Source organism: Myripristis murdjan, chromosome 21, assembly GCF_902150065.1.
Source record: "Myripristis murdjan chromosome 21, fMyrMur1.1, whole genome shotgun sequence".
In the NCBI taxonomy this organism is placed as follows: Eukaryota; Metazoa; Chordata; class Actinopteri; order Holocentriformes; family Holocentridae; genus Myripristis; species Myripristis murdjan.
In genome coordinates, this window is record NC_044000.1 from 18482984 (window position 1) to 18495818 (window position 12835).

At 40.6% G+C, this 12835-nt stretch overlaps 1 protein-coding gene across 1 annotated transcript; it reads left to right on the forward strand.

Annotated features, from left to right (window-relative positions):
• The first annotated feature begins 1299 nt into the window (after positions 1-1299).
• On the forward strand, positions 1300-12384 carry LOC115380359 (ATP synthase subunit O, mitochondrial-like). The gene is made up of 7 exons (XM_030081501.1): positions 1300-1370; positions 1938-1988; positions 2728-2838; positions 4655-4784; positions 11489-11601; positions 11707-11793; positions 12162-12384. The coding sequence occupies exons 1-7, from the start codon at positions 1344-1346 to the stop codon at positions 12270-12272; spliced, it is 630 nt and encodes a 209-aa protein (XP_029937361.1). The 5' UTR covers positions 1300-1343; the 3' UTR covers positions 12273-12384.
• The last annotated feature ends 451 nt before the right edge of the window (positions 12385-12835 follow it).

The following is a 12835-nucleotide window of genomic DNA, read 5'->3' on the forward strand; positions in this document are numbered from 1 at the left end:
TACTAATAAGGTCTTTTAATGAAAAGAAGCATTTGCCTAGTAATAATTTTTATGCAAATGCAGTTAATGTTTGTTTCTGTTATTGTTTGTTTATCAGCGGGAGATCGTAGTTTACCCAAAGTTTGTTTCTGTACACTCCAGGCTATAGTTCCAGGCGTTATTATCATTGTCAAATGAATTAAAAAGAAAAAAGAAAAGAAATTTTAAATGATAAGGAAATTGGAATGGGTATGTGTTTTCCTGTGTGTCCCTGAAGCTTAGTGGAAACTACTAGAAGTCCTTATCTGGCTTACTGTGGGACTCTTAATTCTAATCTGATTTTAACGCGACCCTTGTAATGTGGAACAGTCTGGAAACAGTCAACTGCTGCCTCTTTGATCTGTCCAAATCCAGTGTTTTTCAATAACTTTTTCTTGCGCCTTGACCATATTAACTCACCATTGTTCTCACCACAGCCTCCCTCGAATGGAATTTCATCCCGTATGCCAGCAAGTAATGATGCCCACAAGAGTTATAAAGTTATGCATGCTCTATTACAAGCAACACATGTTTTGCATTTCGATTTTAGAACTGTCCTGGCACACTTGAGGTTATTCATTCGGCAACATGGAGCTAGTGATAAAGGGGAAATGGGTACTATACAAGAACCGTGCAAAGGAAACCAGATAATAATAAAAGCTCTTGCGCCGTCATCATCTGTGGTTGCTGCATAATAATATTAATCCACAGCTTTCAGTAGTCAAATTCTCCAATGAAGTTAGGGTTTCTGGACTGCATCTAGTTATTAGAGCATGCATATGATTAATCACATATGCAGAATCACAGTAAGAAATACTTTATCAATCCCCATCGGAAAATTGGGTTTTTATCTATATTGTTATATAGGATTTCCTATATAACAATATTCCTAATTTTACACCAGTTATTAATTTGGGTTGCAAGCTTTAGGTAAGTTTAAGCTGTAGGACTGTGTGTGTGTGTGTGTGTGTGTGATTTTGGGAAATGAAGGCAAAGGTTAAGCGAGGCCATAAAACTCGCACAGCTTCCTTTCTCTTGTCTGCAGCATCTGTAAATCTTGATTCCTGACAATAACAACACGCTAATAAGCTGTCAAAATAAGCCTGATGATAAAAGCATTGGAGGAGCGGGTGACTAGCGACAAAACATCCTCCAAGAGGCACAGCGCTGCTTAGTACAGGGAGACAGCCAGAGAGTAAATTTCCACTCTAGACTGATAGATTGGAAATTTCCACTGGAGATAAGCCTACAAGTCCCAGAATGCCCCTGTTACGTATTACAAGAGCGACGGGTTTGACCCAGTCAGTCGCACCGCTTCAGGAAAAATGGCAGCGTTGGCTTTGGCGCTGCAAGTACGAGTTAATTTCTCTTCTTGTGTGCATTTTTGGGTCACCTGTTTAAATAGAAGAGCGCGTCTAACTTGTAATTGCACCTGTTTTTATGCATGTCTCCGCATGTAGTGACGTTTTTCCTCTCTTAAACTTCGTGTTCTGCCAGTTCAGTCTCTCCTCCAGCTAGCCAAAGTCACCATAACACTGCTGCTACTAGCTGCATTGTAGAAACTGTGATGCATTGTAAAGACGCAGCTGCAAGAGTCTCGGTTCCTTTGTGTTTGTTCGAGCACTGCACTGCAAAAATACTTTGTGGAACCAGGCTCCATTTTTCCAACTGTAATATATCAACTATCCATCTGTTCTTATGTGCTTTCACTACATAGGAAGAGGGGTCATTGCTGCGTGGATAGCGTGCATAAATTCAGCATTTTTTTAAGGTGCTGAGTGAATGGCGTCAAGCCAGTGTGAACCAGCAAGAGGCTTAACAGAAAATATTTGCATTATAACAAGATCTAGCACGCTGCAGGGGTTGACTCAGTGATATTATTTGCTCTGCAATTCAATCTACCCTCCTGATTTCCACAGGTGCGTCAGTTCAGCACATCAGCCATCCGGCCAGCAGCCAAGCTTGTCAAGGTAAAGCATGACTGAAGATCTATTTGGTATTCAAATATTGTGAAACAAACTGATGACACCTTAAGTCCAAGACATAAAGAGAGAGAGATTTTTCAGGGGCTTTGGACAGCTTTCTCTCTTTTTTCCCGACGGCGTTCTGTGGAAATAAAGCAAGTCAGATGGTGGAGCTAGATCTGTTACACTAATGCTTTCCTCTCGGTCTGATGAGTGGCGCTTTGTAAAGCATTGGCACCAAACAAGACCACTCATCTTTGTCATACACTATCCAGCTCTGTTTGGCTCAGCTAAAAAGTGCACAATATTCCCAGCTCTTGCAACACTGAGATATTTGAGTGACTGGTTGCTGCTTTGCCACATAAACCCCACATAAGCCCAGTGAAAGCATAGTGGATTTGATGGGCTAACAGACTGCTCCAAGTCCACAGGTGTGGTCAACAACTTGTGAAACTTTAAATCTATTCAAGTTTTTCTTATTGATATGACATTTGAAGCTTCATTAAGAAAGCTACGAAATCATCAGGTTTCTCCACCAAGCTGAATCTAATACTCTAAAGCAGAACGTGTTGTAAGGTCAAAATATGTGTCGAGTACAAGTGAATATCCCCAGTGCACTGTGTGTGACCCAACTAGCAGGCTATTAAAGCATGCACCCCATCTATTATTGACATTTTTACATAGCTACTTACACATTACTGATTAGTGTTCACACTCTGAGCCTCTTTCTTTGGTCCCTCCTCAGCCCCCCATTCAGGTTTATGGGGTGGAAGGCCGCTATGCCACCGCCCTGTTTTCTGCTGCCAGTAAACAGAAAAAGTTGGACCAAGTAGAAGGAGAGCTGGCACGAGTGTCGGTGAGTAATTTTCGGCTGACTTCTTTCGCTCATTTGTTCGCCTGTTTTCTCTTGTCATCCTCTGCCCCATCATTTTCAATTACCAGCCCTTTGGTGTTAATTAGCATTACAGCTGGCCAGCTATATTTCACGGTGGGGTCCATGCAGAATTTCTGCCAAACTGCCAGTTTATTTGAAGCCTGCTCAAAAATTATGTAACACCATTTAGCAGAAAACAACATTTACACTGTTTGAGGCAAAATAATTTGTTTGTTTTTAAAGTGTTTGCAGCAGCAGTTTGGCATACCTGTGGCCTGTTTTTTTTTTACTCATATAGGTCTCATTACGGGTAGACTGCAGTCAAATCTACCACCATCCCTGTCTGTGCAGTTTTTTAAAAGCAGTTAACAGGGAATGAATGTAAAAAGACAAACAGGAGCATACTGTGAATTTGAAACCCACATCCCTATTCATTTCCTTAACACTTGGCCCAGACTCTAACCATACAATTTGCATTTGTTTGTGCAAGCTGCAGCCATGTTTGAGGGTGTCAAATTTCCAAGTAAGCCAGTGAAATGAAGGCAAGTGGCTGTTCAGCCTTCTGACATTCCCTCTAAATTGAGAAAATTGAAGCTCTGGTTTACATATAAAGGTCACCTCAGGAGGTTTGGTGACACCAAAATGAACTATCGCACGACAGCATGGCAGACATGGAGTCAGCTTTGCATAAACTAAATTATATAGACCTTAATTAACTGGCTACAATTCAAATTACGGTTGGCTAACACCACTTGTAAGCAGTCATGTATAACACCATGGATAGGAGTTATTTTTCAGCGGACTGTTTGACAATTACGAAATTATAAAAGATAAAGTTAAGTTTTAAGAAAAAAATACAATACAGTATGATACAGTGCAATACACCTAAAGTTACACATAGCTAGTTAAAAACAGGGATCAACCACAGTAAATCAAGTACAAACCATCACACACACAAAGTTAAAAAACATTAATTGCACATCTGTGATATGATCCAAAGTTAATGTAAGTTCAAAGAGTAACTTCTCAGGTAAAATCATCCATTTTACAATTTTGCCCTGTCATTTCCGTTATGCTTGTCTGAATTTTATTTGTTATTTTTGAGTGTATTTATCCAGTCCAAGCTCCTACACAACTATGGCAATGGGAAGTGATGACAGAGGGAAGTGTGTCTCAGGGCTGTTGCTGCAGACTACACACACAACCAGTGGGGCTGTTAGGCGGTCAGATGGGGACAGGGGGAACTCGAGTCAGGAAGTGCTAAAAAAGAAAGGAAGGGAAAAAAAATCTTCAGTTTGTTCTCTTCCTACAGTGATTGGTCCAGATTACCTTTAGCACACTTCCTCCCATGGATGAGTCAAATGTTATGTATTTTGGTTTTAAGGACATCTCCTCTTTTCTAGAAAAGCTCATGAAGAGCCTGCACGGAGTGAGTTTAGAATGGGAGTAATATCTGTTCAATTCTCGGTAAAATCTTTGCTGATGCATCTTGGGATGAATTGTCAGTTTGATTTCCACTTGAAAAGGCCCTTGAATGGAGCCTTGAGGCTTTTATTCTGAGACGCTTTTAAGTAAGTCAGTGTGCGTTAAGATGCTTTTTTTTTGTAATCAAACTTTTGTATATGCCTTGGTGAGCAGCTAACAGCAACTAAATGTGGTTTGCAAAGCAGATCCACAGCAGTCAGTGGAGAAACAACCAGTTCTTTGATAATGTGTTTTTTTCCTGTGGTCATGCTCAAGCTGTGACCATTGCTTCTTGCCTGCTTCCTTTAACAACTTGTCCTCTCTTAACTTTCAGACTCTCATAAAAGACCCCAAGCTGTCCAGCATTGTGTTGAACCCTCATGTCAAGCGCAGCCTCAAACAAAAGACCTTTGCTGAGGCCTTGAGCAAGGAGAACCTCTCTCCCATCACCATTAACTTCATCAGTGAGTTACCATTTATTACAAAGTTTTATTTCTATGTGGCCATCCTGCACATGCCTGTAAGCTAGAGCAACCCTGACACTTAAAATTAAATGGAAAAAAATGACAAAAGACTGGGCACACTGAGCGTTGTAACATGTTGACTGAAGCACTGTGGTGAACGACAGTAGAAAATGCAGTTTAACAAACTCGGTAGGCTTAGGGCTGTTTCATAGTCTACACACGCAACACGAGCAAGTGACGCAAGCAACGCACTTCCTTTCATTGTCAACACATTGAACGCAAGCGAGCAAGGTAGCAAGGTAGCAGAGTCAGTTTTTGAATCAGAGGGTATCCAAACCCCGTTTTCCCTGCACCACTTTTACAGACCTTTTTATACTATCAGTGTGCACGAACAAATTTATCTTGGACAGTCTTCCAATCGTTTTTTACTTTTTCAGTGGTCTTTCCCATTGATGCGGCAACCTCTTTCCACGCATTTTCAATAGCTATTCTGTTCGAGTGCAGGGCACTCGACTATCATACAAATGGGGGTGCACCCGAACAAGCTCTCACTGCTTTTCCTCTTCATCTGCCATGTTTTCAACCTGCTTCTTCTGTGAATACAGAAAGTGGTTAATTTCAGGTACGTCGCTTGCATTATCACGCCTGCTGGCAACGCATGGTATTACATGCATCGATGCGTCGTGTTACAAAAATCCGGACAACACATTTTGCGACGCATCGACGCATCATGGCCGCCAATGCATCACGACGCGTCATGATGCGTTCGTGTTTGCGTGCCTTTGCGTCGATTATGAAACAGCCGTTAGAAGTAAAATCCTTGCTAAAAGGATCCTACGTACCTGTTCAGTGGTACAGTAGGTTTCAGAATTGTTTTCTTCCTTAGCTTTTCAGCAGACATTTTTTTATAATTCATGTGTGGAGTAAGCGATCAACACTTAGAGCAAATGTTCCCTCACAGGCAGTTTCATCCTGGATAGATCAGGTCATAGCCATAAGTACTGTATGGACAGTAACATTTGACTTAGCAAACTCAGACTATGTCCACACCAGCCTGAGTAAAGTTTAAAATGCTGTTTTGTTGTTTTATCCTCACTATACCCTAATAGTGTTTTCAGACCATTTTCCAAAAGTGCATCATACACACTGAAATGCTTCCCTATAGAGCATGCACTAGTGTTGCAGGCTATATCCTAAAAATATCAATGTCGCCTTTACCTCTACATTTACAAACTGACTGACATAATAGATCCTGTTTCTCTCGAAACACATGCCCAGTGTTTAACAATTATCAGAGGTTTTTGTGAAATGTGTTTGCGCCTCTTGTTAGATGAGTGGCAATGGGTGCATTCAGTTTAAGGCTCGAGGGAACCCGGTGCAAAGTGGGGCTGTTTGCTGACCTCAGATATTTAGGACGCTTTTTCCACAGGTGGAGAGCATTGAAACTAAATGCTGCCTCCCCTTGCTTTGTTTTGATTGTTGGAACACTGGTCCTGGATGACCTGACGGGCCTGAATGCTTCATAACGTAAAGTAAATCAGAGATGTATGTAGGCCCGAGAGCATTAGTGCTTTGAAATAGGAAATAGGGTCTTAAAATCTATCCTTTGCCACACAGGGAGCCAGTGCAGTGATTTAAGGACCAGTATAATGTGCTCCACTTTCTTGGTGTGAGTGAGGATTTAGGTGTCTGGCTGATTTTTTTTTTTTTTTTTTTTTTTACTAAGACCTGTGAAGACGCCATTACAGTACTTTAGCCTGCTGGAAATAAACACATGAACAAGTTTTCTGTGTAGGTTCTCAGTCATGATAAACCAATAAAATAAAGTAGGTATGCGTTTTCCTACACATACATACATACATAATAATAATAATGAAAATAACACTAATAAGTTTAGTATACTTAAGGCATTGTCAAACATGATCTGTGGCTGGTACACCACTGGAGTCCGATTAGCTAAAGTAGCTGTGCACTTTAAGTACATTTTGTTCGGGGGGGTGGGTAAGGAACTGGTTGGTCCTGGTTGTCAGCATTCTCTGTAATGCTGACTGCAGGGAGTTTGCCCTTGCTTTGTTTAGATAAGTGGAAACTTTTGGTGCCACATGCTAACATCTCGTCAACCCCTTTTATCTGCATGCTCACATGTAGGTCGTGTTGTTTATGCCAGGTGGTCCAATAGTATGCAGATTTTAAATTGAAACAAACACTACAACAGCTGATTGACATGTTGACATACATGCAGCCAGAAGAGGAATCTAATCGGCAAAATCTGCTGTCAGAATCATGCAATGAGGCTCTTGGCCCTCGCTGCTGTTCCAGGTGAAATGATCGGCTGCACCGCACTTCGGGCCTTGTGGTGCAGCATTCTGTTAAATCAGGCCAGACAGGACTTTGCCAGTCGATGAAATGAGCTTGCACCCTCGCCCATACAGAGGACTCCTTCAGGTCATAACAGTCTCTCATCCAGTCACTCTGATCCAGCTCATCCTGATGGCTGCTGAAGGGGACGGGTGGATCCTGTGGTCCTCTGAGAACAAAACCTGATCCAGGCTGTCATGCACCACTTGGCCGGCATCTCAGACAGAGCCAAGCAACTCGTCATCCCATCATTTGAATCCAGAATGTTCTTGATTAAAAGTGTCCTTATCAAGTATTTATGTTTCACGGTCTAAAAATGTCTTATTTGCATGCTTAGACCTATCTTTAAGCCACTGGCTATCTTGTTTTTGTAAAAAGGAGAGTCTTGCGAGGGGAGCAATCAGGATATTACTAGTGTACTGGACATAAAACTTTAACTGTAATTTCAGCTCCAGTAAGATTGTTAGTTGTTACGTAGCAGCAGCTTAAGCCATGACTAGGGTTTCTCCTGAGCTTCTGTTGGGTACTGCTCACGCTAGCCGATAATGTTGCTTGGTTTAGAGCCATACTGAAACTGTAGACACATCCAGTACTAACTATAAATGACTGCACTGATTCGTGTTTATTTTCATTGTATTACTTCTCATGTCATTAAGCAGATCATTATACTTACATGACAGTGTAAGTATATGTATCATTTTGTTCATAGTGAACTTGGAATATCAATTAATGATATTAAATTGTAGGTTCAACAAGAAAACAACCCCTCCACACTCTTGCGTTCATCTGTACGTAATTAACTGTAATTATTGATTTGTTTGGAATTGGCCATGAGGCCTCTGTTTTTGCCAGACCACTAAAACATCCACAACACCAAAGAGTATTGAGAATAGAAACTAAAATCTGTTGTTTAGTGAAGAAAAAGGGGATAGCATTTGGCAAAACTTCAGGAGAATTGTGAAAGGACATTAAAAAAATTCAGTTAGACTGGGCGCCAGCAAAACTGAGTAGGCTGTTGCTCTTTCTTTGGAGATCGGTGACAGACATCTGGAGATGTCAGGGTTCTGAGTTACACTGTTGCATGCACTTTAGCAATCGGGGTTAAGGTTTTTTTGGAGACAAAGATGGCTAATAGAGTTTTCCATTGTAAACAGCATTGATTTGTTTACAGTTGTAGTTTCACTTGTACAGACATGGAATATGTTGGTAGACCCCGATGACTCCAAATGTTTTTTTGAAGGTAATAAGTTTAGACAACATTAAGTCTTTAAGTCTTCCTTTAAGGATTACGAGGCTACAGATTTTAATTGGATTTCACTTCAGCAACTTGGAGAGCAGCCTCTTGTCCCTTCATTTGATTCATGGTCTGCGTTGCAGGCTTTTCAGGTAACCAGGTCAGCTACTCCATCAATTGGCACGTCATTTACTCAATTTCCTCCTTCAGTATAGGATTGCTGCATGAGTAACATTAGCTAGACTAGCTAGTAAACTAACTTGGCCATCTGCGAAAGAACAGTGCAGTGCTTGCTGTACCTTCACTTTTCTCCACCAATACATGGTCTCCTTTTGGCTGTGACTTTTTTCTTTACGCAACATTACAATCTGGTTTTCGTCTGTTTTTTTTTTTTTTTTTTTTTTCTTCCGTTGACTTGGTTACTGAGTAAGCAGTGAGGAGAAGCAACCTGAATTGGCTCCTGCTCTGCACAATAAACAGATGTACTGTATTTGTTGTGTACTATATCACCTCAGAGTTTGTGGTGTGCTCATATGTCCTTGTGTGCATGCTTGAGAACGCAAGCATATCTAATTACAGCTTGCAGACTCCCAAACACACCCCTGCAGGACAGGCCCACCACTGCCAGACATACCCATAAAGTCCAAGACACGCCGCCTCAGAGAGGTTGTAGTTAGGGAAAAGTGATGACCAGGAGTTAGTGATGCACCTGCCTTCATAATCTGCACCTTCCCTGCATACAGACTCCACCCAAAAAACATTTGAAAAGTGTTTTGTTTTTATATGGAGGTCCACTTTGCTCACTCGCACTACTAGTGTCTGAAAACTCTGTTGTCCATCTTTGATGTGTACATAAAAGAAAGTTCTTTACAGCAGCGCAGTAAAGGTTGAGTTTTGTTAAAAGAGAGGCTTTCAAAAAAGGATGGGGGCGTAAAGACCTAGTGACCCAGTTTTGACATGAAGTGTCATTCCACCTCCTCTGCTGTATTGAGGAGAGCGTAAGCAACATTCAGTATGTGCTGCAGCCTCTGGGGTGTCACCACATACCTTTGCGTGGCTCTACCGGATCAGCACAGCATAGCTACTCTTCTTGTGGTGGCACTGCTGTTTTACCAGTCTCCTCAGTTGTCAGTGAAGGAGGTGCTTTCTCCTGAACCTGTTGATAACTATTAAACGCCCCATGTAGTAGTGAGGGGCGATATGGACTAAAAATTTTATCACGATAATTTCTGGCATTTATTGCGATAACGATAAAAGTGACGATAAAAAATATAAAACAATTCAACTCCATCTTTTTGACTACAAATCTATCACCGCATTCAGTCTTGAGAACCCCACAAATACTGCTCAAAAATAATACTTACTGTAGTCAAATACGCTACTAAACTATACCAATTAAGTTTAAGTAGTACACCTGTACTGCATCCTTTGTAATCACAGCTTTTTTGCAAACTTTGCATATGACAGATGTTTGCTCCACGTCAGACTTACTGTAGCCAAACCAGTTCCAGATAATCGAGCTGGAGCCTCGTTTAGCAACGAGCTCTTCGCTATCAGCCCCGCCTTCCGCCATGCTTGTTATTGTGCTACACACGTGTGAGCTGCCAGCGGCGAGTGCGTTGCGCACGTAATTACGTCATCAACAGGAGTTTATCGTTATTATCGCGAGATGACATATTCTTACCGTGGGGAATTTTTTTGACGATATATCGCAAACGATAACATATCGCCCATCCCTACCATGTAGCATTTAGGAGAAATGAAACGGAAGATGTATGGGTGTAACTGCAGTTCAGTCACCTAGTGTGCACCCAGTGCATGTGCATGGGGACGCACATTGCTGCCCTTTGTCATCCTACGTCAATTAACCTTGTCGTAAGAACTTTAGTTGCACTTGCATGAGAAGGTTAATATCCAGTGTTAAGCATTGCTTCTGTTGCTTATCCAGAATTAATCGAGCTGTAGTTAAATCTGTATTTTGTGTTTTCACTCTACAACACTACACCAGCCGATCTCACTGAATGGTACAACTTCTGCCAGAAAACTAATCGGTGAAATCAGCTTGTTTTGTGTTTGCTTGGAATTATGGTGCCTGTATTTTTTGGCCTTGGCAGCAGGATTTGCATCAGTTGGACTACAGCCCTAGATATAACTCTCTTAAAACATTCCTCAGGTTTTCACACCTCATAACTCTCTGAACGCGCGCGCACACACACACACACACACACACACACACACAAGCAGAGAGAGTCCTAGTTGGACTGATTAGAAACACCAGTGTAGAGTCAGGCTGTAGTCTCACACGTACACATGCATGCTCAAACCCGCCCCTCTGACTCCCACAAGTGGACCTGGGAGAATAACAAAGCTTAGGGATCTGAAACTAAACAAACTTGTAGTTAATGAAATATTCTGATGTAAGAAATGTCTAACTTTTGTCTGTACTCATCAAAAGGAGGAAAAGAGTGTCATGCCAAATGTTTGTTGTAATGGGCATAATGTGGGTAACTGTAGATGACTTTTTATCTGATTTTGTGCAACTCTGTCACAAGGTCCAATTGCAATAATCAATCTGTAGCAAACAAAAAAATCATTTTCTTTGAACTCAAATGAACTTTGAAGGCCAGTATGAACCAATATACCTGTCCTTACTTACTGTAGGACTTAACACAGCACTGTAGTAGGTTAACATCCAATTGAAGAGTCACAGTATGCGTGCAACTCTAATTTTTGCTAGGAATTTACAGTCAAGAGAATACGTACCTTAAAGGAAGAGTGTCAAATTATATCTGAAATTGTTGCTGATATTGTGCTTAACATCATGTCATGTTTCAAAATTGAAAAAAAAAAAAAACTGTTTGAAAGCTTGAAATCTAATGAGGTTTTGCAATATAGAAACTAAGTTTTGAAGCCTTGCATAATGTTTTGATAGGCTGAAAAAGATTAAAATCTCTGCAGTCATCTGTCTTTTTACAATGTTTTTCCAACAGCTTTTCAGACTTTGTCACTGTCATTTGTCACTTTTCTACCAGTGCATTCCTTTATTCAGTGCTCAAAAAATGAGAATATGTTGTGTTCCCAGTATAACACCATTATATGATGTCACCCTCAGATGTTTTGTCAGAGAATGGGCGTCTGACGCTGACTGCAGATGTCATTGGTGCATTTGGCAAAATGATGAGTGCTCATCGTGGAGAGGTCATCTGTTCGGTCACTACTGCACAGGTAACTGTATGCACAGTGTATGTATTTATTACTGCTGATCGGTGTAAGGGATATAAGAGTTTGAATTTTGACACTGAATGAATTTTGAATATGTGCATCCATCAGCCCCTGGATGAGGCTAACCTGGCAGATTTGAAGGGCGCTCTGAATGGCTTCCTGGCAAAGGGGGAAACACTAAAATTGGAGACCAAGGTGAGAAGATTTTCCTTTTTTTTTTTTTTTTTTTTTTGACTGTAAAGGTTTTAAATTTTTAATCACCCGAAAGCATAATTGGCTTTATTCACCCTAACTTTTTTCAGCTGTCAAGCATTTGCAGTGTACACACATCTTTAATAATTGCACTGTCACAAAGAGTGTCCTTAACCTACAAGTTAATGTCAATTATCAATTTAAATACGCCATGAAGTCTTTCCTGTGACAGTTGTGTCTATAATACTGTACTGTTGTACAGGGTGCTGTAATCTTACAATAGCAATTTCTGTGATGCATTTTCAATTCTATAAATTTCTCATCTTGTAATATTTTGATATCATCATGATTTCCGTCCCCCTCTCCTGTAGTCTGACCCTTCCATCCTGGGCGGGATGATTGTCAGTATTGGCGATAAGTATGTCGACATGTCCACCAAGACCAAGATCCAGAAACTGACCAGAATCATCAGAGACAGTTAAAGTCAAACCTTGTTGGCCAGCCATATGCCATCAGAGGACTGGGTCCATTTTTCTTCCTATGGGTACTAAATTTTCAGCTTCCTTTGTTCATAATAAATTATTCTTTGACATATAATGTGTGTATGTGTGTTATGTCAAAATATTATCAATGACTTTCAAATGAGGACTGTGCATATCTATTTTAATTTGTGGAGTCAGTTTTAACAAGAAGTAATGTCAATGCCACTGTGTTCAGTGACTGTATTAGGTTAGGTTTGTATAACACAGGAGCTCCATCTAGAGGCATAACCCAGAATATGGCACATTTTGTGTACACATGAAGTCCATTACATATCTGAAGACAAAGGGAGAGAACATATTCACTGAATTATATGCAGACTAACAGGCACAACAATCATATATAAATACATGTATACACTGCATACCAATTATTCACAGGGCATAATCCCTTAAATTTGTATATCTTTTCATTATTGTCCACAGTCATATACAATAACTGAACTGAAAACTTATTTTTCAGAATCACATTTTTTTTACTTGTACAATACTTCAGTGAGAATTTA

Excerpts from the sequence above, each read along its gene's own strand:
- LOC115380359 (XM_030081501.1), top strand. The coding sequence starts at position 1,344 with ATGGCAGCGTTGGCTTTGGCGCTGCAA. Across the intron at positions 1,371-1,937 it reads CGTTGGCTTTGGCGCTGCAA|GTGCGTCAGTTCAGCACATC; the intron begins GTACGAGTTAAT and ends TGATTTCCACAG. Across the intron at positions 11,794-12,161 it reads CACTAAAATTGGAGACCAAG|TCTGACCCTTCCATCCTGGG; the intron begins GTGAGAAGATTT and ends CCTCTCCTGTAG.